Here is a 27,915-nt window from a genome sequence, read left to right as displayed (position 1 = left end):
CTAAGACCATCGCAGCGGTTGAGTATAGATTTTTCTGGCCCAGTCTCAAGCGAGATGTTAGAAGACTGATCAAACGATGCCATACCTGCCAACTAGCTAAACAGAGGAAACATAACACGGGTTTATACACCCCGCTTCCCGTCCCAAACCGTCCTTGGGAAGACATTAGCATGGACTTTGTTTTAGGGCTACCCAAAACCACTAGGAAGCATGACTCTATCTGTGTTGTAGTAGATTGTTTCTCTAAGATTGCCCATTTCCTCCCTTGTGCTAAAACATTCAATGCCTCTAGAATTGCCAAACTATACTTTGACGAGATTGTCCGACTCCATGGACTCCCAAAAACAATTGTGTCGGATAGAGACGTGAAATTTACGAGCTATTTTTGAAAAACCTTATGGGTTAAGATGAGTACTAAGCTGCAGTTCTCCACCGCCTTCCACCCACAAACGGATGGCCAAACTGAAGTTGTTAATAGGAGCCTTGGGAACCTCCTTAGGACCTTGGTAGGTGAGAACATTAGAGATTGGGACTCCAAACTACCCATTGCTGAGTTTGCCTACAATAATTCTGTCAACCGGACCACCGGTATGAGCCCAGCTGAGATTGTTTATGGATACCAACCTAGGCAACCGATAGATTTAATCCCCATGAGTCCTAAGCTTAGAGTGTCAGAGTCTGCATCCGCATTTGCATCCCATATCCAGGAATTGCATCAAGAAATTAATAAAAGAATTGTACAAAGTAATGAAAATTACAAACTTAATGCTGATCTCAAACGACGCTTCAAGGAGTTCAAAGTTGGAGACTATGTCATGGTTCGGATTCGTCCGGAGCGGTTCCCACCTGAGGCCGTTAAGAAACTACATGCTAAAAGTGCGGGTCCCTTTAAAACAACTTCAAAAATAAACATTAATGCTTATGTTTTGGACCTTCCTGAAGGTTTCAACATGAATCCCACGTTTAACATTGAGGATCTAGTAGCCTTTGATGGCCCTGGTTTTAACCCTGAAAATCCACTAAATCTTGAGCCTTGTGAGTCCATACCTAGTGAGATCCCAAGCTTACCTCCACTCCCCAAAATTCCCACATTACCTAATACGGAGAAGATTGAAACCATACTTAGTGATGAGATCATTTCCACCAGGGATGGCGGACGCCATAGATACTTAGTTCATTGGAGAGGAAAGCCGGAGACGGAGGATACTTGGTTGGAGCGGGATGAGATACAGAGGCTGGACCCCGACCTTCTGGAGTTGTACGAGAGTTCTCAGGACCCTTACTCGACAGGGTCGAGCTTCCTCCCACCCGAGGAGAATGATGGGGAAATCAGATTTCGACACGTGTGCCATCGCCGGAGACGCCAATCAACGGCCTTGATTCATAGCCTTTATTTTTGATACTTTATTTTATTCAAGTCATTTATATTTCATGTTTTTCCTTTTGTACCCCTATGAGGGAATTAGTGCTTAGTGTAGCCCAAGGGCATTATCGTCTTTATGCATTTTATTTCTAGATAACCTATATAAAAAGGCTTTGTCATTGTACTTGGGATTATTATTGAATGAATGAAAATTTCTGTGCTTTGTTCTCTTTGTGAGTGCATGAAGATCTCTTGGTAAGTTCTTCCATTGAGATCTCTTAGTGAGTTCTCTAATTCTTCCTTTTCTTTTAATTGCTTTTCTTAATTTTCTTCTCACAAGAAAGCTCTACAAAAATTCCCCTCCCCATAGCTCTAGCCGCCGGCCCCTCCCTAAGGTTTCCCGCCGCCGGCCAAGTCCACCACCACCGGCCGCCCACCTCGCCGACGATCCCTCCCATACGGTTCATTCCATATCTCCATCAACTTCAAATTGGAGATTTGAAATTCAAATTTTGAATTGTTTCCTAATTTCGAAATCCAAATTATGAAAGTTTTCATGAACAAATAAATTTCAAATCAAATTAATTTGGAGTTTTAAATCCCTTGCCACGTCATCAAATCAAGTTTTAAATCCCTTCCCCTTCTCCCCAAATTTCTCCCTCTCTCCCTATGCATGCCGTCGGCCCCCCTTGGTGGATTTCATTTAATTACCACATTAAACCCCTTGATCCTAATTTGAATCAAATTAGGATCCATTAATTTTCCCTCCTCTTTTCATTAAAACTGAAATAATTTCAGTTTAATCCTCCCCCCCCTCCCTATTCTTCCAACGCCGGCCTCCTCTCTCTCTCCCCCATTAATTCTTCATTAAGAAATTAATTGCCCTCTCATTGGAATTCAAATTTCCCCTCCAAAACTCCCCAAAACTGAAATTACTCTCAGTTTTTGTCTTTGTTTTCTAAACCAATCTCTCCTCATCCTACCTCCACCGCCGGCCTCCCCATCCCCTCTACAACCCGCCGCCCACCTCTCCCCTCATTGGAGAGTTACTTGCGGCGACCACCCCTTCGCATCTTCAAGAATGCATGGAGGTACCCAAGTGGAATTTCGGGTTTGAGTACGACAACCGCGGACGAGTTAACATCCTCAGATCTCCCTTCTTCGACGTCGGCTTTGACTTAGACGACACCGTCGAAGAATATTTGGACCGGATTCTACCAGCTCTAGTGGAGTCCATCGACGATCATTTTTCCGTCTACACGTGGATCATCGAAGGGTGTCGCTTCACACCACCTCCACGGCCGGCGCCGTCCTCTCCTTCCCTACGGATCTACGGCACCATCGCCCTCGGAGTTGTTTCATCACTTGTGTGGTTCTTCTTCTCCCAACAAGCCTAGAAGTAGGTAAATGAGTGCAGCCTCAAGGTGAGACAATCGCTTTGTTAACTGCGGGATTCTAGTTGGCTTTTCATTTGCATTACTTTTATTACCGTCGTTATTTTACCGATCTTGCTAATTTAGGTGTAAGCTCTTTCCTAAGCGTAGTTGAATTCTAAGAATCTTTTTGAAAATTTCACTTGTTGAAACAAAATTAAGCTTGCAATTTCAACCACTTAAACAATATTATTAAGCTTCGAAATTCAATTCCTGGTTTCACATCAGAAAGTCTTAGCCTGTGCGCTGTCCCCGCCCTTCTTACCCCTAAGAAGGATGGGTCGTGGAGAATGTGTGTTGATAGCCGTGCTATCAACAAAATCACAGTCAAGTACCGCTTTCATATCCCTCGTTTAGATGACATGCTTGACATGATGACTGGAGCCGCGCTCTTTTCGAAAATAGATCTTAAAAGTGGCTACCACCAGAATAGGATACGTCCAGGAGACGAATGGAAGACCGCATTTAAGACCAAAGATGGGTTGTACGAATTGACTGTAATGCCTTTTGGATTGAGTAACGCACCTAGCACTTTTATGAGAGTAATGACTCAGATCCTTAGGCCCTTCCTTGGAAAATTTGTTGTAGTATACTTCGATGATATCCTGATCTACAGTCGTTCGGTGGAGCAGCATTTGAATCATCTAAAACAAGTGTGAAATTTTGAAGGAGGAACAAATGTATGCCAATCCTAAGAAGTGCACTTACCTAACAAATCAAGTAACATTTCTTGGATTTATTATTTCTTCTCAAGGCATATCTGCTGACCCCGAAAAGGTGCGAGCGATAAATGAATGGCCTGAACCTAAGAATATTAAAGATGTCAGGAGTTTTCACGGACTAGCCACGTTTTATAGAAGATTTATCAGAAATTTTAGCACCATAGTGGGTCCCATAACTGATTGTTTGAAGAAAGGGGAATTTAACTGGACGACATCAGCCACCAAGGCTTTTGAGGAGATAAAACGAAAAATGGTTGAAGCACCAGTCATGCGTCTACCCGACTTTTCGAAAGTCTTTGAAGTAACTTGCAACGCATCTGGCATAGGAATAGGAGGAGTATTATCACAAGAAGGACACCCGGTTGCCTACTTCAGTGAGAAATTAAATGACATCAGGCAACGATACTCCACCTACGATAAGGAATTTTACGCCATAATTCAATCCCTCAGATACTGGAGACATTACCTGCTTCCCCAAGAATTTGTTATCTTTTCTGACAATGAAGCCTTACGATACATCAATTCACAGAAGAAACTGAATGCCCAACATGGAAGATGGGTTGAGTTCCTACAAGAAGACACTTACACCATTAGGCACAAAGCAGGTTCTGAAAACAAGGCTGCAGATGCACTAAGTCGTAGAATGATGGTTGCTCGTGAGATGAGAACGGAAGTGGTTGGTTTCGAGCAAATTAAAGAAAACTATTCTGACTGCCCCGATTTTGGAGAAACCTACTCTAAGCTAGCAACTCGTATCGTAGGAGATTTTATGTTAGAAGATGGATACTTGTTTAAAGCTCAAAGACTCTGTATTCCCAAGACTTCACTTCGAGAGTTTCTTGTTTGGGAGTTACATGCTGGAGGTTTAGCGGGTCACTTTGGATAAGCCAAGACCATCGCGGCTGTCGAAAATCACTTTTACTGGCCAAGTCTAAAAAGGGACGTTAGCAGACTTGTAAGGCGGTGTCACACCTGTCAGTTGGCCAAACAAAGGAAACAAAATACTGATCTTTACACACCTCTCCCCGTGCCTAGCCAACCTTGGCAGGACGTCAGCATGGACTTTGTTTTAGGTTTACCCAAGACCGTTAGGAAACATGACTCAGTCTGTGTAGTGGTAGATAGATTTTCTAAGATGGCCCATTTTCTCCCGTGCTCCAAAACTTTTGATGCCTCTAGAATAGCCAAGCTGTACTTTGATGAAATTGTGAGACTTCACGGGCTGCCTAAAACCATTGTGTCAGACCGAGATGTGAAATTTACAAGTTATTTTTTAAAGACATTATGGCATAAAATGGGGACCAAACTGCAATTTTCTACCACTTTTCACCCCCAAACAGACGATCAAACCGAAGTGGTGAACAGGAGTTTAGGAAATCTTTTAAGGGCCTTGGTAGGAGAAAACATTAGGGACTGGGACTCTAAGTTGCCTATAGCGGAATTTGCCTACAACAACTCTTTGAACCGAACTACGGGTCTAAGCCCTGCTGAAATAGTGTACGGATACCTCCCCAACCAACCCATTGACTTAATTCCCATGAGCACTAGAGTTAGGACATCTGAGTCAGCATCATCATTTGCATCGCATCTACAGGAGTTACATAAGAAAATTTAAAAGAAAATTGAACAAAGTAATGCAAATTATAAATTTATGGCTGACCATAAAAGAAAAGCTAAAGAATTTGAAATTGGAGACTTTGTAATGGTACGGATCCGTCCGGAGCGTTTTCCTCCAAGATCCGCAAAGAAGTTGCATGCGAGAAGCGCCAGACCGTTCAAGATAATTTCCAAGGTTAATAACAATGCTTATGTACTAGACCTTCCCAAAGGTTTTAACATTAATCCCACATTTAACATAGAAGATTTAGTAACCTTCGAGGGACCAGAATTTAAAGATGTCATGATGTATTTTATTATTATCTTATTTTATTTGCAGTTTTTCCATGTTTACCCCTGTGGGGAGTTACTTTGTTATTGTAGCCCAGAGGGCAATTTCGTATTTTCTCATTGTATGAGTTGAGACCTATATATAGTGGTCTCATGTATTATTTTGGGCTGAATGAATATTATGAATAAAAAGTTGTTTTGATCATCTTGTCTTCTTCTTCTTGTGGAGAGTTAGAGAGAAGAACGAGAGCCCAAGGTGTGGGCGAAAAGCAATACCCACCAGTCATTGGAAGAGTCCTTGGCTCGTGGTCTATCCCCAACATTCAACCCCCCTTCCTTCTCCCCAACCCGCCGGCCTTAGCTTCCCCTTAGCCGCCGGCCACCCCACCAACACCATCCGTCCGTGGACCTTTCAACCATCGACCTCATCTCCCATTCTCCTCGAATTCAAGTTTTAAAAATTCAAAATTTGAATTTCAAAATCTTTCCAATTTTGGAATTTCCAAATTAGGAAAGTTTTAAATCCGTTTTCATGACAAAATTCAAATTCAAATGGATTTTGTTTGAATCCTTCTTAAACCTCATGCACCCAATTTGGAAACCATCCACTTGCTCCCACACCAATTTCCCCCTCTAGAAGCCACCGGCCACATGCTTGGGTGGAGCCCCATTAATGCCCCATTAAGGCATTGATTCCTCTTGAATTAAGAATTAACTCCAAATAATTTTCCCTCCTAATTTACTTAAAACTGAAATCAAATTTCAGTTTTAAGTTTTCAAACCTCCTCCCTCCCTCTATTGACCGTCGGCCCCTTCATTGGCTTCCCCTCATTAACTCCACTTAATGCCTTAATTGCTTGATTGAAAATTTCAAATTCAAGCCAATTTTCCCTCCAAACTTAATCAAAACTGAAATTACTTCAGATTTTGATTAATTCCCTAAGAGAAGTCATCTAAACCTAATTTGTTTTCAAGCCTTGTTCCTCTCTACACCCGCCGGCCACCCTTCTCCCCTGGAATCCCGCCGTCCCCCCGCCCCACCCTCTCTCTTCCCGTCTCTTGAATCAAGAGTCCAAGAGGGAACGAAGGCGACGTCTCCCATCTCTGTTTCAATGACGTATGGCGGATCCGGAGCTTGAGTGGGGTCTTGTGTTCAACGCCGACGGAAGCATCAACATCCTACGATCTCCGTGCTTCGACGTAGGATTTGAAGATGAAACCACCGTGGAAGAATATTTGGAGAGAGTCGTCCTGATCCTTGCAAGCATCATCGACCGACGATTTTCAAATTACAAGTGGAGTCTCGACGGCCACCTACGACATCCATCCCCACCGGCTACCTTTCCTCCGACGAAGTTCTTCGGCGCCTTCTCTCTAGTGGTGATATCCTTCATCATTTGGATCTTCTCTCTCCGCTAAAGCTTACTAATAGTTGAGTGAAACAGCCCTCAAGATGAAATTCTCATTGTTAAGCGTTGGATTTTTGTTACTTGTACTTTGCATCTAAATCTCTTGGAGTTTTGAATGAATTGCTTCGGTTAATTTCAATTGCATTTCTTTGGACCTAATAAAGTTGAAATTTTCAAATTCTTAACTCAATTCTATGTGCTAGCTTTAAATTTAAAAGGAGAAAAACTTTAATCTTTTTTTCTTCTTAAATTTCTTGAAATAACTCCTAGTGGTTTTCATCTCATATGGTTCACATCATTAAATCACCTTGTGTTTGAACACAAATAATGGATCATATATAGATATCCTTAATAACTTAAATATAAACACTATTAACTCATTTATTTTCTAGAATTCTTTATAGCACTTCTATTGAAACTTTATCATCTGCTTTCTCTAAGTTAATAAATATTATAAGTAGATCCTTCTTATTACTCTCTATACTTCTCCATCAAACCTCTAAACAAATATATAGCTTTCATAGTAGACCTACCCGACATGAATCCAAATTAATTTTGAGAAACATAAGTATACGCCGTAACTTATGCACAAATACTCTCCCATAATTTTATATATGACACATTAACTTAATTCCTCTATAATTCACACAGTCTTGCAAACCACCTTTATTCTTAAAAATAGGAATCAACACTTCTCCACATCTGAAATCTTTTTAGGTTTCAAAATAATATTTAAAAGTTTAGATAACCAAGAAATTCATTACTCAAAAATATTTCTATACTTTTGTTAGAATATCATCGAGTCCTACTAATTTTTAAATAAAAATAAATATCTCTATTTTCATTTGCAATACAAAGGTCACTAAAATCAATCTTATTTTCACAACCTTCATTGAAAATTTATCGAAATATCTCATCATCTTTTAGGAAAAGTACTTTTTGATCCTAATCCTTAATACACTTCACTTGAACTAAATATTTACTTCTCTCATCTTTTTATTTGGTTAACTTATACATAAATCTTTTTTGCTCTTTAATATCTAATATATTATATAAATCACTAAAAATTAAATGAAGAAACTACAGTATTAAAAATTCAAGACTTAACAAGTAAGCCAAAAAATTACATGAAAAATAGAGAATTTAATGTTGAATAAGAAAATAAATAGTAAGGGAGCACCTTATACTAACTGCTTTATTGCTGAAACCATTTCCTCGACCAATAAAGGTCTGACGAACCACAGTCATTGGCTGAAATACAAATCATGTATTTAAGTTAAAGTGGATGTTGCCAAAAAAAACCCTAAACTATCCATGAATATGTGCAAAGAAATAACAAAATGCAATGAGAAATAGAAAGATTAAATTTTCATTCCCTATCAACAATAAATGATTCTAACTTTTATATTTAGATAGATGATCTTATGAATCTCACATAATTACGCTTTTGAATCATCAAAGGCCGGCTAACGCGCTCCAATCCATTAATTATAAAGTATCTGAAAAGTAGTGAGTGTGAGTTATTAATCCAGAGGAAATAAAACATTTTTTGAAAAAAGATAATAATTTCAAATCAAACACAACAAGAAAACATCAATGAAACTAACATCAAATATCCACTAAAAAGTAATGGCTGGAGAATAGAGGATATCATATAAAGAAATTGCTATGAAAGAACAAGCTTTTGAGGCATAAAGCTTCACTATAGAACATCAAGACATTGATGTGTAATTGCTATCAAAAACAGCTTAATAGTAAACAATATAGAGTCCTTTTATTATAAAATGCATGTCATTCAGAAGAAGTAACACAAGCCATCACAACACGCCTTCGATCTCTTTACATAGAGTTAGATCTTAAGAAACTTTTTCATTGTCTATCATAAAGTGATTGCTAAAATCCAGGCCATCAAATTAATTACGTTTGTTTTGTCACCATCAAATAAATATTGAATAAAATCATACAATTTGAATGAATTTTCTTACCAAGAAAATATGAGGTATCTTGTATAATTTGCTTAATCCCGTTAATTTAGTATACGTGCATCAAATTTAGTAACTTCTTCAATAATTCTATTAATATTATCTCGCAAGTGAAAACAAAATTCCAAGATTTCCAATTCATGGATAATGAGACTAACATTAGTGGCCATATTCAAGATTATTAATAACAAGATAACTCATTTCATGGATAAAAATTTGAAGGGAGAGTACATCAAATTACTAAAATTATTATGCCATTGTGGTAAGAAAGAGAGTAAAATCGAATGAACAAAAGTGTAGGAAAGGAGGTGATGAGCCTTTAAAATGAACAAAAGTGTAGGGCAAGAGGTTATGAGCCTTTAGACTAACAAACATAAGTGCGGAAAATATACCAAAAGGCAGCTTTTGACCTCAGAGGAATCTCAATAAATAGGTTTTCGTTATTTTAAACTTATAAACAGTTTATTTAATTTTGAACATGTTGGCAATATCATTAAAACAAAAATGAAGTGTGAAAAAGTTGTTGGAGGTAATGATATTCCAATAGAGGTATGAAAATGCTTAGGAGACAAAGGAATTTCTTGGCTTACTAAACTTTTTAGTATTATTTTGAAGACTATGTCAAATGAGTGGAGAATGAGCGTGTTGATTCCTATTTTAAAGAATAAAGGTGATGCACAAAATTGTGAGAATTATAGAAGAATTAAGTTAATATGTCATACTTTAAAACTATGGGAGAGAGTTATGGAGTATAGGTTGCAACGTGACACTAAGATTTCTCAAAATCAATTTAGATTCATGCCATGTAGATCTACTATGAAAGTTATGCATTTATTGAGAGGTTTGATGGAGAAGTATACAGAGAATAAGAATGATATATATATATATATATATATATATTAATTGATTTAGAGAAAACATATGATAAAGTTCCAAGAGAAGTGCTATGGAGAGTTATACATAAGAAAGGGGTTAATAATGCTTATATTCAAGTCATTAAGAATATGCATGCAAGAGCTGTTATTTGTGTTAAAACACAATGTGCTTTGACTAAGTATTTTCCTATTTCAGTTGGATTACATCAAGGATCAGCCTTAAGCCCATATCTTTTTGATTTAGTCACAGATGTTCTCACTAGACATTTGCAAGAGATTATACCCTAGTGTATGCTTTTTGCTGATGATATTCTTCTTATTGATAAGACTAGAGGAGTTGAAGGTAAATTTGAATTATGGAGGTCAAACGTTAATTAACATTCTAAAGGCTTTCATTTGAGATATCTAAAATTGAATATATTGAGGGTAATTTTAGTAATAATTGATCTAGTGGGGGATTGTGACTTTGGGCGATCAAGTCATTAACAAGATTACACGTTTAGATGTTTTGGGTCTATTGGTCAGAGTGACGATGAAATAAACAAGGATATTATTAGTAGAATTCAAGTCGGATGGTTAAAGTGGAGGAATGCATCAGGCTTGTTGTGTGATAGAAAAGTCCCTCTCAAACTTAAGGGAATATTCTATAAGATGGTAGTGAGACCTGCAATGTCTTATGATGCAGAATGTTGGTCATTAAAAGAGAAGCATAATATTAAGTTAAGTGTTGCAGAGATGATGATGCTTAGGTGGATGAGTGGCTTTACTCTTAGAGACAGGATGCGAAAAGAGCATGTATGTGAAAAAGTTGAAATAGCTCCAGTGAAAGATAAGATTAGAGAGAGTCTCCTTCGATGATTTGGTCACATAAAACGACAGCCTTCCAATGACCCGGTTAGGAAAGTTGATGTATTAGATTTGACTTAAGTTAAAAAGGTATATGTAGATCTAAAAAGGCTTTGTTAGAAAATCTTAGAAATGATCTTTATTTATTAGATTTAGATGAGAATTTGACTTTTAACATGACACAATGGAGAAAAAGGATTCGTGTAGCAAGCCCCACATAGTGGGATAAAGGCTTGTTGTTGTTGTTGATGTTGGCAGCAATATCATTGTGTGAAAAAAAAAATTCTCTCATGAAGAATTTACTTAAACGAATAAAACAAAATAGAACCTTGCTTCTCATGTTTCTTATCAAGCTTTTTTGAGTTTGACAATTTTAATGACACCTATTTGTCTAATAAAACATTAAAAATCACTATGTACAGAAGCTACATCTTCCACACACACCTAAGTAACTCGACTAAAAATGTGTATATCACCTCTTCATAACCAAAATCTCTTGCCATGAACCATTTCTAGCTTCATATGGCTGAAATAAGCCCACACATAGGTCATATTATGTTCCAAGGAAAAGTGGCAAGTTTTAGGTAGCCTAAAGAAGGAATGGCATGATGCACTCATACAACATTTGTCAAGTTTTCTATTGCCTACTTCTACTTCCTTTAATGGTAGAATCAATTTTAAAGTGTTTCTAAAAATAGATATGAAAAAATCTAGTTCCATTAAAGCTAAAAAGTAGTTTTTATCAAATCAAATCAAATGGTAGACTAACCTCCCAAAAAAGTGTTTTATGCATTCTAAATGTTTATCTAATTAATTAACCTAAATATTTTACTTAGGTATATATTAATTAGATCAAGATATATTATCAAGATTGTATAAAATTAAATAATATTCATTTTGGTAATTCAATTAACTCATATCAATACCGCAACAAAATTTTAGCAGATAGACAACTTCTACAGCACTTTACATCAACATTCAATGATTCTGTAAGAAAATCATCTACATTGATAAAAAACATAAAATAGCACATCATAACACAACAAAAGACAAAAAATATTCATTACAAACGACTATAATTGAGAAGTTCTCATACATAAGCATGAAAATATAAATGTGCATACATTTATTCACAAGTTTGTAAGAAATAGAAATTGCATTGTTGTTATCTAGAAAAATTAACAAATAATAAACAATTTTTCAAAATGAAATGTCCTAAAGAGTAGACTTTCAACTTGAACCAGCATTGACAATATCAATAAATTATTCAAGAATAAGAAGCTACTTACCCGCCCACTTCACTTGCCTCCTCTTTATGGTGAACTAATTTCTGAGGCGCAAGTCCTCTTAAATGGCAAAGTTTTGACTGCAAAAGCAAATTTTGTAGCTATTAAATTATTGTAAATAAGTAAATAATAAATTATTTGGTTATTAAAAATTCCTGCCAGCTAATTCAATGAGAGATCAAAACACAACATTTTCAGCAAGATGCAAGCAATATGTATCTTAAATCTCACAATCATATTTTTGATGACTTTAAATCCCTACTATTTTGATAAAATTTGTTTAAAATCTGCTATTGGTTAAATCCACCATTCATGGGATTTAAGGATTTCCCCCAGAAAAATCATAAATCCTAAAATAAATAGCCAAACATTTTATTAGGATCAAGCAAGATTTAACCGTTATAATGCCAAATTACCAAACAGATTCACGTTTTAATCTTCTAAGTATTTAAAATAATATAAATCTTTCTAGTATTTACGAAATGCTACTTGTGCCAAACAGCTCCTTAAAGAGGGAAATCTAGAAAATCTAGGGAACATAAATAAGTCAGGCGACAATGCAAATACTAAAACATGATATACTGAAAAATAAATAGAGGCGGAACAAGACCATCAACATAATCGGCACATGCCCGAAGCTAATTTTCTGTCCTATGACGGCTCCTCCATCATACTGGAAGCCAACGTCTATTTTGAAGACAGCTCGATACGTGGACTTTGCTTGCCTGCACTGCTCCACAACCAACAGCAATAAATAAAGAATTGAGAATGACAATAATGAAGGGAAGAAAAGCCTAACCTCGGTGGGAAAGTTAGGTGCACCCAGGCGTCCACTCCTCGTAGGAGGATACAAGTAGGGCTTCTTCAAAAATAGTGAAAAGCGTTAAGGATCTAACTAAACCAATTATAAGAACGCTAACATGTGAAGAAAAGAGAAAACGAAAAAGAAGAAAGGATATTTTTTAGCTTCGACCCAGTTAGTGGGTCCACAATATGGATGGGTGTGATAGCCATGATAGCCTTCTCTAGCCCTTCGTCAAGGAAGTAATCAAAGGATTCGATGTGGTGCTTCACGAGCTCTTGGAGAGACGCGTAGGCGCTATTGTTCTTTGAATCCATCACAAACAGTAGAGACGGCGAGGTTTAGGCTTTAGCCGGAGACGGCGAGGGTTTGGGCTTTAAACGGAGACGGCGGGTTTAGGCGGTGGCGGCGAGACTTAAAACCCTACAGCACGAACAATGGCGGCACGCGCAGTCCGCTATCGATAAATTCTAAGATACTTTTGGTCTATTTATTTATAGTCAAATTTATAATTAATTTTTAAAAATAACTATTTTTAAATATTTTTAATCAATAACATACAATTTATCTATAAAATTATGTCATTAAAAATATTAAATAAAAATTCATATACACATATTAATTATATATTATATATTTTGGATATATCTATATACAAATTTGCATTTATGTTATATATAGAATTGTTGCGTCCTGGAGTATTCGCGACGGTAGAGAAATATTTAGTTTAACGTCTTAGCATTGTACGAAGATCCAGCACACAAACAGATAAGTAAGAGGTTGTAGCGTTCATAAGAGACAAACTTCAAATCAAATAGATTTTATCTTAAGTAACCTATTTTTGAGTTTGAGCTATTACTTTTAATAGAATTTATCTTAAGTAACCTTTTTCGGGAAAAAAAAATTTCACTGTGAGCTAAATGCGTTATTGCCGCCCACTGATTGCTACCAATTATGGCCACCATCGTCGCCACTAACGCCACCACCAACAACTGTCATTGCCACCTACTGAAGGTCACCATCGCCGGCCATCGTCACCTTGGATTGATGTAGCAAATGTACATCATATAGATTGCATTACATGGTAAGAGTTACATGTACAGGTTTGTAACTAACTTTTGAGGTTTCCAACTAACTTTTGCCTCGAGATTCGTGCCCGATCAAGCTAATTTTGTGATGACGTATCAAGAATCAACTTCAAATCAAATAGATTTTATCTTAAGTAATCTATCTTTGAGTTTGAGCATATTACTTTTAATAGAATTTATCTTAAGTAACCTTTTTCGGGAAAAAAAAATTCACTGTGAGCTAAATGCGTTATTGACGCCCACTGATTGCTACCAATTATGGCCACCATCGTCGCCACTAACGCCACCACCAACAACTGTCATTGCCACCTACTGAAGGTCACCATCGACGGCCATCGTCAGTATTCAACTTTAAATTGTATTCATTTTACTTCAAGTCAAACAAAAAAAGAATAATCACGCCATTCCCTTTACACCCATCCATGCAACTTGAATCATTTCAAATACACTATTATTTTTACTCTGCATTTCTTTTTCAACAAATCAAACAAACCCTAAATAAAATGTTTGCAAAACATTTGTTTGTCTAGTTAATAAAATTCCATGATCATGTTATTAATAACTAGTGACTTTCTGATAATGGGAGATTTAATTAGACTTAAATGAAATATAATTAAGAGAAAGAGAACTCAGGCATGTGTTGAACGTGTAAAATAGGTTTAGAAGTATTTGTCTTATAACTTAATGTATATATATATATATAAACTATATCATCAATTATGTAGATAAAAGATAAGTTATATCATAATGTAAGGTTGATCTTTTATTTTGATTACATTGCTTTAGCTTATAAAACCCTTGTGTTATAAAGGAGAACATTTATCCTTTGTTTGTGATTTTACTTGCAAAGTACTTGTTTTCCCTTCATACATTATCAGAGTTAATTCATATGATTATAAGGATTGTCCTACTCATGTTGACTTGCTCACAAAACATCATATGTTACAAGATAATGATATAAATTATATGGCATTGTGATAAAGCAAAACTATTTTTATAATTGATACACATGGTGTTATGAAAAAAATGAAGAAATATGCTTATAAACCTATTTGTTTATAATCATGACATGGTTAGCATAATAAGCACTCTAGTAATATGATGATGCCATATAACAATGGGTATATTGCAGGATTGTTGATTGCTGGACACGAGGCGAGGCATGCGAGTGTGACGCAGTGCGAGATGCATGTCAAATTTGATTTGTTTTTGGTTAACATGTTAACCCAAACACGAACCAACTTTTCAAACGGGTTAAGAATTAGAACTCAAATCGACCCATTTATTAAATGGGTCAACCCGAACCTAAATTTTTTTGGTCAGGTTCAAGTCCATTTTTTCGTGTCTATGTTATTTTATTGACACCCTATTTCTCTCCTCCTTTCTTCTCCAGCAAAGTTGGCTGAGAATGGATTTTCCAAAATGGGTTTAGATGTTTTCATTATTTAAAATTCACTAACTTGACCTAGCGCATGACACCCAACCTAGCAGAGCTCCAAAGAATCTTCTAAATTCTCCCAAAATATGTTAAATTGAAACCCATCATTGTAACATATGTGAAAACCTATTTTATGTCCAACAATCACTATAGGAAAACAACTCATTACCGGCAGAATTTTTTGCGGAAGAATTTCCGGCGGAGTTTCCAACGGATTATCAATTAAATTAATAAACTTAAATAAATAATTTTAATTTTAATATTTTGTGGGTTTTAATATAAATAACAAAATTTAACAATTTAAACAATTTTGCATGAACGGTGCATTGGTCAGACTAGCGCGCGCTCGTTTGAGTCGGGGGTTGCAGGTTCGAATCCAAGGGCAGGCAGGCTGTCTGGGCGTGAATTGTGCGGGAGAGGGCTCACCTGGGTGGCCCGCTAGGCGCAGTTTGCGGACCCGGACCGTGGGAGCGGGTTCACCTGCGCAGCCGTTGGGCGCGAGTAGTTGGCTCACCTGCGCGGGTTGCAAATCCGGACCGCGGAAGCGGGCTCGCCGGGGCGAACGGTTGCGGACCCGTGGGAGTGGGGATGCGGGTTTTGGAGCGGATGGGCGCAGGGTGCGAACCCGCTGGAGCAGCTCAAATAGGGCGCCCGGGTTGGTTTTTTTTTTTTTTTTTTTTTTTTTTTTTTTTTTGAAACTTTGGATTTTCAATTCTCTAATATGAACCTTGGTTCAATTAACAGTGGGTATACTGCAAGATTGTAGATTGCTGGACAAAGGGCTGAAGTTTTTTGTCAGAAAAAAAAAATTATGGTGAATTTTTTTTACGGCAAAGTTTTCCGACATTCAATTTACCGTCGATCACGTTTTGGTTAGAAATCCGTCAGAAAATCTCGAAATCCGCCGGAAACTTGAAAATTTTCCGCCGGAAATTCACAACTTTCCTGTAATGAATTCGAGAGCTCAAATCCACGGCGTTGCCAACCCTGGCGTCGAGGTGTCTTTTTTTTTTTCTTTTTTTTTTGAAACTTTGGATTTTCAATTCTCTAATATAAACCTTGGTTCAATTAACCTCCCCCCTCCCCAATAATCCTAAAACTTTTAATTACACATTTCATCAATTATTAGTGAATGTTTAATGTAATTAACTTTAATTACCTCCTAAGTTTCTAACAGCGGGTATCAAAGTTAAGTAAGAGCTCTAGATGGTTTGAGTTAAAGCTCTTAAGGTTTGTAATTATGAGGTGATAACCTCCCATCCAATACAACTAGGTCTGTTAACTATAGAAGTATATGATATTATCGATGAAAAATGAAATAGTTGATATGCAGGGTTAGCCTATCTTATAGGATCACAGTGTTGTATGTTGAAATGGATTGTTATGACTCGACTTACCCACATTACACCCTATGTTGATTGTAGTCTATTAGGACTCCTTAGACCATTTCAATTGGGCTATCTTGCCACAATATGTTATGATAATGATGGTTGATAGTTGATTGAATTCACTCATACCATAAGCATTGATTTAAGTACGAAATATAATGTAATATAATATGAAAAATGCTTGCCATCCTTGCTTTAATAGAATGTAATATCGCACACTACAGGAAAATCACCCAAAACCGGCAGTTTTTTCCGACGGTTTCGATAGTAACATCGGCGGTTTGCTCAACCGTCGGCAGCTTTTCGGCGGTTATCCAACCGCCGGAAAAAATGGCGTAGGAAACAATTTGCCGGCGGTTTTTTCCGGCTGCTTTAGTAGCCGACGGTCTTCCGGCGGCGTATATCGCCGGTTATTACCCGGCTTTGTGTCGACGGTTTCCCAGCCGTTGTGCCGCCGGTAATGTTACCGACGGCGCACCGGCGGTTACATCGGCCGGCGTTCATTAGATTAATCGCCGGCACGCGTCAGTACACCGCCGGTACGCACCGGCGGTTTCCCGGCGGTCCTAGCCGACGGTCGTACCGGTATTGGGTGTTTTTCCTGCGGCCATATAACCGCCGGTCAAGGCCGCCGGTATTGGGTGTTTCTCTTGTAGTGGCAAGATGACATGCTTTTATAATCCATGATGCAAATATAATATGACACTTCTCTCGTCTTGTTGTGCTAACATATGATTTATTATATTTTATAGCCAACAACATGAATAGTTGTGATTGCATAAAATGCTTTTCATGTTTGATTTAGAGTTAGTGACGGGTCAATTAACTCATCACATGTTATTAATATTTTAAGGCAAATCAAGCTTCATGGCATGGTTCAAAACTAATAAGCTAAGAAAATAATGGGTAAGCTTAGTATATTCTTAACTTTATGTTTAATTATGGTGTGACTTTGTATGTGTGGCAGAGTAAACTTTATTTTTGTATAGTAAAATTAAGTAATTACTAAATGATTATGATATGTATGCTTATAAAAAAGATTTGTACATGAGTTCTTTAAACTAGTTTTATATTTTAGAGTATTAGTTATGAATTAATTTAAATACTCTAAATTACTTTGGTGGATATAATTCATTGTAGATTTCTGTATCAAATATCTAGTCATTGCTTAAGAATGAATTTAAATTCCTTTGTCGAGGCTAGTTTGCAATTATCTTGCTGATGTTTTCTTAGATATTAAAGAATAAGGCATGTTGATAGGAGCCACAAGAGAGTCTTAGGATGCTTGTTAAACGGGAAGTTGGCAGTCTAATAAGATCAACTTGGCCCAATTTAGCAAATCCAGAGATTATTTGTACAAGAAATTTCATGATTTTGGCCTTGCCATGTTTATTTCCTTAAAATAAATTATTAATGCAAATCTAAGTTTAATTTATAGCTACTGGATTGGTAACTTTGTTATCTTAGTTCAGGGTCAAAGCAAATTTGATACAACAACAACAATAACGTCAAGCCTTTATCCCACTATGCGGGGTTGGCAACATGGATTCTTTTTCTCCATTGTGTCTTATTAAGAGTTAAATTATCATATAAAACTAATAAAAATGGTAATTTTTAATACTTTATAACGTAGGCTTTTTAAATCTACCTCTATATTTTTTAATATAGGCCGGATTTAATACATCTACTCTCATAGCCGAATCATTAGAAGGCAAAAGTTTTATGTGATCAAACCATCTAAGAGAACTCTCTCTAATCTTATTTACCATTGGAGCTACTCCAACCTTTTCACGTATATACTTATCTCACATTATGTCTCTAAATGTAAAACCACTCATCTACCTATGCATCCACACCTTTATAATACTTAACTTATTTGTATGTTTCTTTTTTAATGGCCAACATTCTGTGCCATAAAAGTATTGTCGTTCTCACCATCTTTTTATAAAAGTTTTCCTTAAGTTTGAGGTGTACTTTTCTATCACATGATGCATTCGATCCCCCACTTCTATATTTGGTTCATGATTGAAAATTGATCAAAGCTTGATTATATTTTAAAAAAAAAACAAGATTGAACAATAGTAGGAGAAGCTTTGATCAGGATTTGAATATGGTTTGATCAACATAAGCAAACAGCTCAAAGCAGGATCTATCAAATTTTGGTCAATAACTTATGAAACTTGAGCAAAGTTTCTAAGCTTATTTGTATTTTGAAAATAGGATTAAATAATATTTGCGTATTCCTCATGATTCAAAGAAGGTTAAATCAAAGTCTGAAAAAGTTTTAATTAATGTTAAAATATTATTTGTCAACTTATAGCAAGCACGATCAAATTTTTATCAGTAGTTGTTGAAATATTGAGTGGAGTTTGAATTTATTATTTTGCACTTCCTCTTTATTGTGATAGACTCATTTGAGCTATTTTATACATAGATATGTATTCTTAATTCTCTTACATATAGAGTTGAAGTTGTGATGGGGAAAGTTATTCGAAAATTTTGGTAATTTGAGATTAATGACATCTTTGTGTTGAATGCAAGAGACAAGTACACGACATATGAATATGCTGATATTTGCTATAATAAGACTAAAGAAGAGATGAAATGGAGTTTAAGACATAACTTGTTGTTATGATTTCATTCATACTAATGTCATTCGTTGTACATATATTTATACTATTACATGTGTCTAATATGTGGCTAATAATGGATCTTAATCATGCGGCTGATATTCATTTCTTGATTGCTGAAGTGTCCGGTTTGATATCAGAGCTCTATATTCAGCTTTTGTTGATGATCTGACTACGGTATATTGTTTCTTTACAGCCCACGAAATCGGTGTGATTCCAAGAAATGAATAATAGCCTGAGGTAGATCTTCTTGTTTTTGTGTCTCCTGCTCAATCTGCGTCTGAGTATGTTGAGAGATCGAGCGTCCATGTGAAATAAGAAGACCATAGTTTTCTGTCCCTTTGATATATCTGAGTAATCTTTTGAGTAGATATGCATGATATGGTTGTGGATCATGCATGTGTTGACAAATTAGATTAACATGAAATGCGATGTCTGGTCTTGTTATGGTCAAGTATTGGAGATATCCTGTTATTTGTTGGTATGTGTATAAGTCTGTGAGAACAGGATCATGTGGTATATGTTGTGGTGGTTTAGTGCATGATGGGTTAAATAGAGGTTTGCATGCATGCATGCGAGTGGTTTGAAGTAAAGATTTTGTATATTGTGTTTGAGATAGAAAAATGGAGTTTTTGTATGTGAGTATTTGTATGCCGAGAAAATTGTTTGTTATGCCTAAATGTTTCATGGAAAATGTATTTTGTAGTTTCGATATGATGCTAGATATGAGTTCTGAGTTGTTATCCGTGAGTAAGATGTCATCTACATAAGTTAATATGTATGCCTGGGAGTCATTTTGTGAGAATATCATAAGGGACGGATCTGCTTTGGTTGAAATCCAAGTTGTTGTAATAAAGTTGAGAACATTTTGAACCATTATCTTGATGCTTGTTTTAGCCCGTATATTGCTTTGTGAAGCCGACAAACATGCCCTGGGCTTTCTTTGTCTTCATATCCTTGCGGCTGTCTCATTTATATTGTGTCTATCAATCTTCCATGGAGAAAAGCATTAGTCACATCTAGCTGTTGTGCCTCCCATTTTTTGTTAAATGCAGTAGTGATGAGCATTCTGATAGTTGGGAATTTTGCTACTGGACTAAATGTTTCCAGATAGTTTATTCCATATTGTTAGATGTGGCCCTGAGCCACCAGTCTTGCCTTATACCCTGCAACAGAGCCATCTTAATGAAATTTCATTTTGTAAATCCATTTACATCTCAGTATTGGAGTATTTGTCGGTGGTGGTACTAGAGACCGTGTTTGTTGTTGCTGTAGTGCCAAAAACTCTGTCTCCATAGCTTGTCTCCAATGTTATATTTGGATGCTTCTTTATATGTGATTGGGTCTTGATTTTGAGAGTTTTGATGTAACAGGTTGAGTATGGTTTTGGGTTTGAGAGATCCAATTTTGAATCTTGTTATCATTGGGTGTGTATGTGTATTGGTGGTGGTATGGGTGTTTGTGTTATGGAGTTTATGAGTTGGGATGTATTTGTGTGAGCTGAGGTGTGGGTTGTGTTGGCTGAGGTGTAGTTTGTATTGGTTGGGGTGTAGTTATTGGTGGTGTGACTATTTGGGATGTATTTGTTGTGCACTGTGTTGAAGGTGTGAGAAGGTAGAGATTATTGGGAACATTGGAGGTGACTGATATGGGGTTAGACTAAGACATTTTTGTAAAGGGGAATATGTTTTTGTGGAATGTGACATGTCTTGATATGGTTATTTGGTTTGTATGTGGATTCAAGCATTTGTATCCTTTATGAGATGGTGAGTATCCCCCAAAAAATACGTGATGTGGCTCTCAGGGCTAATTTGTGTTAGTTTTGTGGTGGTATCCATGGGAAGCATTCACATCAAAATGTTCTTAATATGGAGTATTCTGAAGACTTGTGATATAGCTACTGGTATAGAGTTTTGTTGTAGGTGTTATGAGATGGCATTCTGTTGATCAAATATGATGCCATGAGAACTGCATCAGACCAGTATGTATATGGAACTGATGCCGTGCTTATCAATGTTCTTGTTGTTTTAATCAGATGTCAATGCTTCCTTTTAGATGTGCCATTCTGTTCAGGCGTATATGGGCATGAGATCTGATGTATAATGCCTTGCTTTTGTAAGTATTTTTGTAGCATTCTATTTACATATTCTGATCCTCCATCTGATCTGAATTGTTTCACTTTGTGAGGTATTTATTTTTCTATCATTGTATGAAACCTGATGAATGTTTTTGGCACCTCAGATTTTAATTTTATGGGAAAGACCCATGTGAATCGAGAATGGTCATCTATTAAAAAGAAGATAATATCTATATCCTTGATAAGATGTAATTGGGGCAGGACCCAATACATATGAATGTAATAGTTCTAATGGAACTTGCGAACGGGAAATAGAAACATGAAATTATAACATGTGGCTTTTAGCCATTTTATAGCCTGTACATGTGTTGGGAGGTTTTGGTATTTTTAGAATGTGGTTGGTATTGGATATGATGGCCATGGTTCTAATGTTCGGGTGTCCAAGTCTGTTATGCCATGTCGTAGGAAGTTGATGAACGACTGTAAGTGTTGGTCTGGGATTGGATGGTGTTGTGGGTATTGGGTAGAGTCCATTACGACTTGAACCCTGAAGCAGAATTTGATTTGTCTTGATGTCCTTGACAATAAAGCCAGATTCATCAAATGTGATGGTAATGTTGTTGTCTTTGGTTAAGTAGGGATTGAAAGAAGTTTGTGAGAAAGTTTGGGAATTTTAAGAATCTGAGATAATAGCAACTTACGATTGGGGGTTGGTAATGGGCATGCTCCTGTATGAGCAATAGAGATGGTACTGCTGTCACTAATTTGTATGTTGTCTGCTCCATTGTATGGTATGGGATCTCCTAATGTGAGATTGTTGATGTCGTTTGTCAAGTGAGCTGTTGCACCAGAGTTCAGATATCAATCTGGATTTTGATTTTCATTTATGGCTGTGAGAGCTGTGTTGCCTTTTGGTGGTGGGGGATTATAATTGTTATTGTATCTATGTCAGTAGTTGTTGGCTGAATGACCTTTCTTGTTGCATATTTTACATTGTTGTATGGGTTGATTGTTGGTTCTAATGTTCTGGTAGTTGTATCTACCTCTTCCTCTACTTCCCCTTCCTCTGTTGGTATATAATGCTGTATTTTGATCTAGAAAACTGAGTTGCTTTGCTGCTTATGCGTTGAGATTAATCTCTTCACTAATTAGAAAGGCGTATAAGTCATCAAGACTTATTGGTTGTACCATTGTACGTATGATGCTTTTGAATGATTGATATGCTTCATCGTGTATAGAATTACATCTTCTTTATCAATTGTAGCTCATGTTGCTGCAATTTTGTCCACCAGTGTCTTGACCTCTTTCAGATATTTGGCCATGGTTTGTTGTTTCATTGAAAAGTTGTGTAATTGATTCTTAAGTTGAATTACTCTTGATCTGTTAGATGCATGTAATCTCCTTTCAATTGTGTTCCATATTGTAGCTGATGAATCAAGATGAAGAACATAGGGTAGAATGGCTATAGAGATCGTAGAACAAAGTGCGGCTGCTAGTTTTGATCTATCAAAACCCATTCGGTGTACTTTGCATTAATGACTGATGATCCATCATTCGTCTGCTGGAAGCAATTCGATGGTTGGATACTAGAATCCACAATATTGAAAAATCCATTTGCTCTTAACAATTTTGTGATTTGAGATTTCCATATGGGATAATTATCATTTGATAATTGTGTAGGAACAATGTTCTTGATGTTTGAAATGACAAACTTCAAAGTTGCAGGTATGTTGTAGGCATTTGTGTTTGTGTCGGATAATGAATTTGCAATTTGGGAATAAATGGATTGAGCCATAGAGAATTGCTTACTTGTGAGAGATTGAAGAACCGGAGCTCTGATACCAAAAAGAAGACATAACTTGCTGTTATGATTTCATTCATACTAATGTCATTCGTTGTACATATATTTATACTATTACATGTGTGTAATATGTGGCTAATAATGGATCTTAATCATGTGGCTGATATTCATTTCTTGATTGCTAAAGTGTTCGGTTTGATATGTTTGCATCCTTGTTTGTTATATTTCTGCTATACTCGTTCTCTCCTTTTTAAAGACACGCACAAAGGTATTAATATTTCTTTTGGTGGATATGTAACTTTGAATGGATGTGTTGTTAAAGATCATACAAAGGTTGATGGTTTGAACTTTAATTAAAAAATTGAAATTCACTTGGTATTGTTAGATAAAACTATTTTCAATCCCGATGGAAATACACCCTTGAAGTGGTTAGATTTCAGCACTTTTAATAACTAGTATAAATGCATGTGCACATGGTGCACATGAATAAGAATTTAAAAATAAAAAAATATATATATATAACAAAAATAATTATTCTATGATATATCAAAGATATAAAATTCTATATCAATATGAAATATTAAATTTGTATTAGTATAGATGATTTATTATTCTATTATACATGAATTAATATAAATTGAAATAAAATATTTTATATATAATAACATCCAATTTAGGTTTATAATACAATTTAAATTTATTTCATTTATCTTTGCTAAAGAATCTAATAAATTTTATCTTGGAGAAAAAAATCAAGTTTTAAAAGATTGAAAAAAATTCTAAAACAATGTGTTTTTTATCTATAGTTAAAGGAAATAATGAAATTAATTAAGTTTGACGTATAATCATTGGTCATTTTCAAATGTTTGAAACATTACAAAAGAATGAAGATAATATAAACCTTAAGCTTATATAAAATTAAAATAGCTTTACTGTCACAATAATAATAAAATTACCAAACAGCCACAAAATATAATAGTTGTTAAGGGAAGATAAAATGAAAAATACAGTATGTGCATTGAAAATTTGTATATGAAAATGGAACCATTATAAAAAGAAAAACGATTAGATATTGCCATCCTACAAGGGCACCCTTTTTTTTATGGAATGATTTAGAAGCATCACTAAAATGAGAAGACTTTATATTCTGAAAATTTTAGTCAAGCTTGAAGTTATGTGGTCGCTTTGTCTTATCCATCTTTCTAAAAATAACAAAAATCCTATAGAATTTAAGAAAAAAAATTTAATAAGAAATTCAAGATATATGTATACTTGAAAATGAAATTAAGTTATGAACCTTTTGTATGAAACTGTAGGAATACAATTCTTAGCAATATCAGTTCCATTATCATTTAAGACAAACACATATCTGAATATTTGATAGTAGAAGTTAACAATTTAGATGTTATTAAATCATCTAATATTCATAGAAGACTATACGACATAACTTACAAAAAAAATATTAAAATATGATGGGACGAAAAATAATATCTTATACTTACCCAACATGAAGGAGAATTGAAGCTGATCCAATGAATTTGTTAGGTCCAACAATTTTTATCTATTGTCCAAATATTATATTACACTTGCTTAAAAATGACACAGTACAGAATGACCTTATAAAATCATGACTATCAATATGAGATGGTATGCAGTCACCAAGTTCATATAATAATGCAGCTATCAGGTACACAACTAATAGGCAAAACATGTGATGTTATTAATCAGTTTATCATAATCTTGAAGAGATTTGGAGTAGGATCAACAATCCCATTATGAAGAATATGAGGACGGATCCCGTTCTTTTACTGTAATAAATATAATTATTAGTTTTTTTAAGTGAAAAAAATAATAAGTTTAAATTACAACCGCTTAGTTATAACAACATATGAATTGCATTGTCACCCGTCCTTTGCTACACATTCATTTTTTTAGTTTAGAATATGTGTGCTCTAAAAAAAAATTAAATTTTATCAGTTGTTATAAATGATAAGATAAAACAAAATTCTAAAGAAATAAGAAAAAATATAAACATCTCATATTCTTAGATAAATATTATAAAAGAAATATAGATTTTGAATATCATTTAATTAATAAAAATTTTTCATTCATAAAACTTTTAAAAATCTTAGAGAAAACAAAACAACATAAGAAAGTAATTGAGACTAAATAAAAAAAATAATAATTGAGGCTAAATTAAATAAAAATCTTGATGGCGAGTGCTATTGAATTTGAATTAAGCAATTACGATAAAATGTTGAGAGTACCAATCAAGAAATTTCTAAAGTCATCTCAAAGAATTTTCGTAAATAAAATGAATTTATTTTTCTAGTATAACTTGACAATTATGTATATTGGCTAATGAACTTATCTATCATTTCATTAGAAAAATAAATGTAAAACTTTTAGATGAATTAATCAAGGAACTAATTAAAAAAAAAAGCATAAACAACTATATAGAGTCCTAAACTCATATAAATATAAATATGAAGTCATAGTTTAATATTTGTTTATATAAGTAGTTTCAAATATGATATTACAAATATAATAAGAATATATAAAAAACTTTCTAAATGAATGTAAAAGAAAAAATGAACAATTTTTAACATAGATAAATTGCACAATTTCTTTTTGTTCAATTGAATTAAAAACACTAATGTGCAATTTTAGGCCATCAAAAATATTCACAAGTTTTCTATTTATCCTCTCAAGGCAAACATAATTTTTTTATATAGAATCTTTTAAAGACTCATTCTTTTCTGTCCTCTATGAAGAGCTTGGTATTCTTCGAATTTGAATCGAAATTCTCCTCCTCGAGAAATTATTATGTATTCATCTTCTTCTTCTTTACAATCTTTTGATTTTTAGATAAATCAATCAAAGAAATATGATCGTATACTTCAGGTTAGCCCATTTAAAGTAAAAATAAATTAAAAAAATTAAAAAATTAGACATTTCATAAACATGAATACATGAAAACATAGCACAGTTGAAATAGATCATAAAATAAAGTAAAGGTCAATATACTGTAATAAAAGCATGAAAAAAAAAAATTCAAAAAGAAAGTTGTTTGACCATGTTTATTATTTTATTATAAAACTTCCTCAAATTGAAATTAATTAGTTTTAATTTATGTTCTATGTAATATTAAAATTAATTAAAATCAGTTGTAGTTTAAAAAATGTTAAATTAGTTTTAATTTTGACTATCATAAAATAAGTTAATATAATTATAAAATGATAAATAATAACTATTATCATTTTATGCTAAGCAATTGATGATCATCAAAATACATAGTTGATTATTCATAACTCGTACTTTTAACAATTTGTTTAAATCTCATATATTATTTGTATTTGATAAATTAAGAGTGATAAAGTATGAAGAATAGTTCAAATTTTTAAAACACCGTGAATACATAGTGCATTTACGCTATAATAGGTAATAAAACATAACATTAATCACTAAAAATTATGATTATGGTACTATACCTATGCAAGGATACGTAAGAAGTTATGCAGACAAGTTTAAAGAAACACCTACATGGTGCAAAAAAATACTTAGTTTAGAAGATTAATATAGACAAAAAAATAACATACATTTTGTTAGGATAATTTTAAGAAATTTAACTGATAAATTTGATAGGCATATTAATCTGTAGAATTAAAATAACTACAATGTTTCACCATTCAAGTAATCACAACAAGAAGTCCAAAGACTCCAATGTGAAAAAGCTACTTCAAGTGAATCTGCTTGTTGCGTCCTGGAATATTCGCGGCGGTAGAGAAATATATAGTATAACGTCTTAGCATTGTATGAAGATCCAGCACACAATCAGATAAGTGAGAGGATGTAGCATTCATAAGAGACATCAGAGTTTTTACGTGGAAAACCCCTAAAAGGGGAAAAAACCACGGGGCCTGGCCCAATTTGAATGAATCCACTAGTATTTGCAGTCGATTACAAATGAGGCCCTTCATTTGGAGAATGTCTTGTATTGATGTAGCAAATATACATCATATAGATTGTATTACATGGTAGGAGTTACATATACATGTTTGTTTGGTCAGAAGGACCGTAGTCGACAGGAGACAGAGGTCAGAAAGACCGTTGTTTGTTGATGGAGGCCGGACGGACCGTAGTAGGCGACGGAGGTCGAAAGGACCATTGTCGGCAGTATTCTGGGAGAACTATGGGCATCAAGTGGTGGCATGGTGGAGCTCAAGGCCTCAAGTAGTGGTCCGGCGGAAGTCTGGGCCTCATGTGATATTCTGGTGGAGCACAAGGCCTTTGATGATGATCTGGCGAAGACAAGGGCCTCTAGCAAAGGTGAGGGCCTCTGGTGAAGGTGAAGACCTCTGGCGAAGATGAGGGCCTCAGATGAAGACGTCAAGCCTGAACGCGGGCCTTGAGCAGAACGTTGGGCATTCAGCAGAACGTCGGGCCTTGAGCAGAACGTTGGGCTTGTATGTCGGGCATTCAGTAGAACGTCGGGCCTGAACGTCGGGCCTTGAGATGGTGGTGCGGCGAAACTCCGGCGGTGGTCCGGCGAGGCTCCGGCGGTGGTCCGGCGAGGCTCCTGCGGTGGTCCGGCGAGGTTCCGACGGTGGTCGAGGAGGAGCTTCTTCCTTCTCTTCTTGCTTGGATCCCTCTCTCATGAGAAATGAGGGCTCTATTTATAGATTTTCTGGAGTGGCATGGCCCGTAAATAGGCGTGAGATCAGGGGCGAATAGGGAGTGGTCGAATGGACGGTCGATATTGAATCCTACGATAGTGCACTGTTCGTTGGTCATTTGAGGGCCTTACTAATGTCAGAATTCAGTGATCTTGGGCTCGTTGGATTCGTCTCGTCGAGCCGCTCGATTCGAGTATAAGCTCATTAAAATC

General features: G+C 35.4%; 1 protein-coding gene across 1 annotated transcript in view; it reads right to left on the bottom strand.

The window, feature by feature from the left end:
• LOC110101205 (DNA-directed RNA polymerase I subunit 2) overlaps positions 1-13,071 on the bottom strand; it is a gene marked incomplete at its 3' end in the record, with an annotated part of 79,066 nt that extends 65,995 nt beyond the window's left edge. Inside the window, 6 exon segments of the mRNA XM_020829003.2 lie at positions 7,995-8,065; positions 8,250-8,313; positions 11,807-11,883; positions 12,414-12,533; positions 12,603-12,676; positions 12,763-13,071. Of these exon segments, the coding sequence (XP_020684662.1) occupies positions 7,995-8,065; positions 8,250-8,313; positions 11,807-11,883; positions 12,414-12,533; positions 12,603-12,676; positions 12,763-12,922 (566 nt within the window).
• Positions 13,072-27,915: the final 14,844 nt, after the last annotated feature.

The sequence above is a fragment of the Dendrobium catenatum genome, unplaced genomic scaffold, assembly GCF_001605985.2.
Source record: "Dendrobium catenatum unplaced genomic scaffold, ASM160598v2 fragScaff_scaffold_662, whole genome shotgun sequence".
Taxonomy (NCBI): domain Eukaryota; kingdom Viridiplantae; phylum Streptophyta; class Magnoliopsida; order Asparagales; family Orchidaceae; genus Dendrobium; species Dendrobium catenatum.
Note: the sequence above shows the minus strand (reverse complement) of the source record. Positions and strands in the feature narration are given on the sequence as shown.